Genomic DNA, 6,327 nt, shown 5'->3' with positions numbered 1-6,327 from the left:
CGTCAACTCAGTAACTAAAATGTTAGAGCTTGTAATTACATCAACTCAGTAACTACAATGTTAGAGCAACTAATTACGTCAACTCAGTAACTACAATGTTAGAGCAACCAATTATGTTAACTCAGTAACTACAATGTTAAAGCAACTAATTATGTTAACTCAGTAACTACAATGTTAAAGCAACTAATTACGTCAACTCAGTAACTACAATGTTAAAGCTACTAATTACGTCAACTCAGTAACTACAATGTTAGAGCAACTAATTACGTCAACTCAGTAACTACAATGTTAGAGCAACTAATTACATCAACTCAGTAACTACAATGTTAAAGCTACTAATTACATTAGCTCAGTAACTACAATGTTAAAGCAACTAATTATGTTAACTCAGTAACTACAATGTTAAAGCAACTAATTATGTTAACTCAGTAACTACAATGTTAAAGCTACTAATTACATCAACTCAGTAACTACAATGTTAAAGCAACTAATTATGTTAACTCAGTAACTACAATGTTAGAGCAACTAATTATGTTAACTCAGTAACTACAATGTTAAAGCAACCAATTATGTCAACTCAGTAACTACAATGTTAAAGCTACTAATTACGTCAACTCAGTAACTACAATGTTAAAGCTACTAATTATGTTAACTCAGTAACTACAATGTTAGATCATACATATATTTAAAAACATCTTACACAGAAATTGGCATCCAAACATCTGGCGAATTTCTCCATTATTACACTACTTCTTCAGCAATATTAAAAATATTTCTTAAACATGCAATTATCAAACTGGATAAATGGTACATCGGATATGTCATCTGAACAAGATTTTTAACCCAGTATTATCCAAAGCATGTAACTTGACAAATAAAACTATATGGACATTCGCATGAGTTTCACCACTGATTCTGGTGTCGTATTCAAAACTGTTCATTATTAGTGACTGTGCTATTATTTCCCCAAACATTTGGAGAGAACAAAAAATCCGATTTCTGGGCGGCTTTCATTGTTGAAGTTTAGGATGTTATCTTCAACCACACACCATTTATTTATTTGGCAACAAATAAGCAATATTTGTTTTCTACGTGGCCTTCGAGGTCATCTCAGCCTTTATAAACAACTTAACCAGCGAGTCAGTCCAAAAAAATCGACCAGAAAATCTGGTGAGCTTTTATAATCATGTACTAACTAGATACAAACTAAACCTAGTACGATATCGAGATGAAAGTGCGTAACCGTTAGGTTTGGCATTTCTAATGGAACACAGTATAAAAAACTTGAAAGAATGTTGAGGTAGGAAACTGCACATAATAAATAACATCGATGCCATAAAATTTAAAAGTTTAAATGCTGAAAGCAGATGAAACATTAAAAATCAGTAAACCTAAAATTTGTGATAAATATCATGCATGAATAGAATTTCAGAAAATTCGTTGACTCTCATCGTATAGCTTGACTGTTTAGTTATGGTGTTGAACAAAAAAACCATTTGAGCAGTGACTTGTGAAACACAAAAGATATTCCTTTTTTGGAATCCAAAATGGACAAATTATGAGCAACATATAAAAAAAGATGAAGTTTACATGATTTTATTACAAATTTTAGAACTAACATTAATATCATTTGGAAATATGCATTTTCTATTAGCATGAAGTTTCAGGCATAACATCCTTTTTCATGTGCATTAAAGCCAGCAGGCCCATTAGGGCACTCGAATCGCAATCTGAGGGTCGCGGGTTCGAATCCCCGTCACACCGAAACATGCTCACCAGATGTCTGAACTAGGACGTCACTCCTATTCCCGGATACTCACCTCCAACAGAACTGGGAGGTGTGAGAAACACCATACAAAACTACTAAACTAAAGCCAGCACCACAAACCAAAACGAGCTAAAAGTTTTATTATAAAAAAATACTACGAAATTAGAATTTGTAGAAAAGGCATGTACAAACATTATAAATTAATAATTACAAATAAATGTATAACATTATAATTTATTTGTTAATTAAAAAATGATAATGATTACCACAGCTAATTTAAATTACAATAGAATTAATTTACAGCTTCTGAACATACATAATTAAAATAACATTAAAAACAATGATAATTTTATTTGGGTTTGATAACATTCAGGTCCTAAATTTTGTAGCAGCTTATAACATGATAATTAAAAGATCTGTACCAAATACAGATAAAGTAAGCATGCTAAGATCAATCAAAATTACAAGTATATTAATAAACTAATTAAAAACTAAAGCTAGTTTATGAAAAAAAAAAAAATAAGTAAATAAAAATCTATCATTCACAATGCTAGATGTTATTCAGCCGAGTTTGTATATAATTCTACATTTGGCCCGTTGATTTAACATCTGAGGCTCAAAGTAATGCTATCAAACATGTATTTTAATACTTGTAATATTTTTTTACAGTATAATGGAATCAAACATTCTCGTTTTAAGACATTAATACCCCTAAAGAAGTGTTCTGTCTAAAACATCACACTAATAAAAATAAATATTTCTAGTTTTTAACAATATCATGCTGTATCTGTTAATAATAAAAACATAGTCCAAGTACAAATCCTTAATTATTGCTTGTATGACTACAAAATTAATGTTCTGAAAATCTCATTTCCGATGAAGCAAGGTCGCATGCGATCAATAATAAAAAAATCAAAGCTTCATAAAGAGTTGTTCAGTACATAGAAAGAAAAATATGTAATAGTTTTAAAGCACAAATGTTTTTGTTGTTTCAACAGTAGCTACATGTAAAAGAGATACAGTGCAAAAAAAAAAAATTTTAAGTACTTTTATAGCTCATATGAAAAAAACAATTTAACACTGACATCACCAGCCATGGGTACAGTTTCTTGTTGGTTTTTTTTATTATTATTTTTAGCCACTTAAAATAAGCCACAATTTTCAGCCCACCACCATTGAAATTATTGTCTACCTGAGTACCAACCCCCCCAAAAAATGTGACTGGCACCACTGTTGAAATTTTAGGCTACCCGAGTACCTAGTACTCAACACAAAGTCTCATACACTATGGGATGTGAAAAGAACAGTAAGGTTAGAAAATATAAAATCTGTTCCAAGTGTCCTTGTTGGCAATGTTCTTGTGGTGGTTCAACTTCCAAGTGTTCTTGTTGGCAATGTTCTTGTGGTGGTTTAACTTCCAAGTGTCCTTGTTGTCAATGTTCTTGAGTGGTTTAACTTCCAAGTGTCCTTGTTGTCAATGTTCTTGTGGTGGTTTAACTTCCAAGTGTCCTTGTTGTCAATGTTCTGGTGGTGGTTTAACTTCCAAGTGTCCTTGTTGGCAATGTTCTTGTGGTGGTTTAACTTCCAAGTGTCCTTGTTGGCAATGTTCTTGTGGTGGTTTAACTTCCAAGTGTCCTTGTTGGCAATGTTCTGGTGATGGTTTAACTTCCAAGTGTCCTTGTTGTCAATGTTCTGGTGATGGTTTAACTTCCAAGTGTCCTTGTTGTCAATGTTCTGGTGATGGTTCAACTTCCAAGTGTCCTTGTTGTCAATGTTCTTGTAATGGTTTAACACCTGAAGTTAAGTTAAAACGAAAAGCGGGAAGGAAACAGCCCTTCAGCAAATGAAAAACTCTATCATCTGCTGGATCATTGAACTGACCTTTGACAAGAACAAAGAACTTATTAAGCACTTTCACGAAGCATATCCTGATAAAACACTGCAAAAAGATTTTCCAATGGAAGCTCAAGTGGTTTTGTTCATCTCACGAGTTAGACAAGAGTTCAAGGAATCCCAAATGTATTTTTACCCACTAGTTGATACTAATACTACTGAGAGTTCGATGTCTTACAACTCTACAATAAAACACATTTTTTCAACAAATATTACACAAATCTTTCTCTCAGCCTGACAGGCTGAAATAATACATAATAACAGGATTCTGGTATGGGTGATTTTTAGCACCAAAATCCTGGTACTACAAGCAATAACCCTGGTTGGCAATGTCATTGTTAATAATAAAACTCCCATATACTTTTAAAAAAATTAACCATGAACAAATAAATGAAATAACTGTTTGATGTTTTGACTATTTGTGAATATTTTTCACTGTATTCTAATATACATCAATCACTTTAGCCAGAAGAGCAGACAATTCAATAACTTATTAGTCACTAAAAGCTTTAAACTCAACTGCTGTTGGTTATTCTACGACTATAAGCTGTTAGTATCCTTGACACATTGTTCATGGTACAGGTTGACTCGGCCATAGCAGCATGCAAAGTGGAAGGTAAGGAGATAAAAATGTTACCTACCAAATCAAGCATTAAGATCATTTCCCTATGCTTCTGCAATTCCTGGAAGCAAAGGGAGGAAAATTGAGATCATCAGATGGTATACCAGCATAAAGTAGATCATAACAACAGTTATAACACGTCTTTAAATACACTGGCATGGTGAGTTTTATTTTCCTTTATTATAAAGTTACCTAGCTAATACATTCCTTCCCACTTCTTTGAAAAACAAAAACAACTGATTATGCCAATAATATTTTTGAAATATCTTTAATGAAACAAGAAACCTCACAAACAGACAGCATGGATCACTTACCTGCTCCCTCAGAATAGCAGCTTGTTGTTTTTTCATCTCTCTCTCCTGAAAGATATAATAAAATATCTTTAAGTAAAGGAAGTTGTGCAAAACGTAGATAAAGTTAACGAGAGCAAACTACAGAGAATATTTTACATAAATACTTCTGCTTCCACTGACATAAAACTGGTAAAACACGACAGTAAAACAACCAATCTTCTTTTTGGTTCTGTTTTTGTTGATAAATATTATGTGTGGTTATGTTTTCTTCTATACTCAAACAAGTTATATATTGTTTTGAAAGACATCCTTGACCTCAAAATCAATAGGGTTCTTTCCCACCCAAAGGAAAGTGGTCCAAGAAGTTTGATTAAATTTTGGTATCATGCAGAAAGTAGATGTCTATGAACAGATAGACAATGTCATCAGTATAAAAACAAGAAACATTAGTCACATCTTACACAGTACAATCTAAATAACTTATGAATTACTATACAGAAAAAAAAAAATGTACGACAGAATTTACCAACCTTGGCCTTGCGTTCAACCTCTTCCCTGTATTGTCTCTCTAATTCCTCTTTTCGACGTCTACGGTCCTGATCGTATGATAACATACACAGACAAGACCACAAAACTTAACTTTAACTTATGAACTGTTGATGACCTAGTAATATCTAAACAATAAAGCTACATGTGATATAAAATAATTTCACAAACATGTAACCAGATGTTTAAATTATAAAGACAGGCTATTCTAACCTCTCAGAAATTAGTCAATAGTTAAGGCAGATGCTGACAGAATTAAATAGTAATTCTGGTTCAGTTGTATGTTTCAGATATTCATACAAAGCTACACAAGGGCTATGTACACCTGCCATTCTTAGGTTTAAATTGATACAATAGAGGAAAAGCAATCAGTCAACTCTAATCAAATACTGAGATTTCATTCTCACTATTATAATACAGAGCAAGGTTTTATAGATTTTTTTTCCAGCAACAGGACATAAACCACAGACCTATAAATTCACAGTCTGGCATGCTAACAAGTTGGCCATGCATAGTCCAAATATAAATACATATTGGATTATAGCTTAACAACAGAATCAATTAATTGTACCACTACTATTGAACCTCTAACCTAATGAGCACATGTTCAATTAAATATCAAGTAAATCACTGAAAGAATTTTTTTTTTAAGTTACCTCTATAAATTGTTTAGCCTTCATTTCCTTTTCAAGACGCACCTGTTCCAATCGCTCAAACTTTTCTTGTTGCTTCACAAACTTTTCATGTTCCTTCTGACGTAATTCTTCTGCTAGAGAAAAACAAAACAATTCAATGAAGTGTGGTAATTCAAGGATATACCTGTACACAGTTACCTGATCTTGACAAATATGTGAGGTTTGTGGATCCAATAAGTGGAAGGAAAAGTGCAGTAGATATACCTGTACACAGTTACCTGATCTTGACAAATATGTGAGGTTTGTGGATCCAATAAGTGGAAAGAAAAGTGCAGTAGATATACCTGTACACAGTTACCTGATCTTGACAAATATGTGAGGTTTGTGGATCCAATAAGTGGAAAGAAAAGTGCAGTAGATATACCTGTACACAGTTACCTGATCTTGACAAATATGTGAGGTTTGTGGATCCAATAAGTGGAAGGAAAAGTTCAGTAATTTGTTGGGCAATGATTCTGAAGTAGATCAAAAGAGACCAAACGTTGAGTTCAAGTTTGAAGCAAAATAAAC

The 6,327-nt window shown here is 32.8% G+C and overlaps 1 protein-coding gene across 1 annotated transcript in view; it reads right to left on the bottom strand.

The window, feature by feature from the left end:
- Positions 1–6,327, bottom strand: part of LOC106476764 (bromodomain adjacent to zinc finger domain protein 2B-like) — a gene marked incomplete at its 3' end in the record, with an annotated part of 12,946 nt that overhangs the window by 1,318 nt on the left and 5,301 nt on the right. The window contains exons 3-6 of the mRNA XM_022380532.1: positions 5,779–5,891; positions 5,107–5,172; positions 4,598–4,642; positions 4,303–4,344 (exon numbers count right to left, since the gene is read on the bottom strand). Of these exons, the coding sequence (XP_022236240.1) occupies positions 4,303–4,344; positions 4,598–4,642; positions 5,107–5,172; positions 5,779–5,891 (266 nt within the window). The remainder of the gene's footprint in view (positions 1–4,302; positions 4,345–4,597; positions 4,643–5,106; positions 5,173–5,778; positions 5,892–6,327) is intronic.

This window comes from Limulus polyphemus, unplaced genomic scaffold (genome assembly GCF_000517525.1).
Source record: "Limulus polyphemus unplaced genomic scaffold, Limulus_polyphemus-2.1.2 Scaffold11494, whole genome shotgun sequence".
Classification (NCBI taxonomy): Eukaryota; Metazoa; Arthropoda; class Merostomata; order Xiphosura; family Limulidae; genus Limulus; species Limulus polyphemus.
The sequence above is the reverse complement of the archived record's forward strand: the minus strand, read 5'-3'. Positions and strand labels throughout refer to the sequence as shown.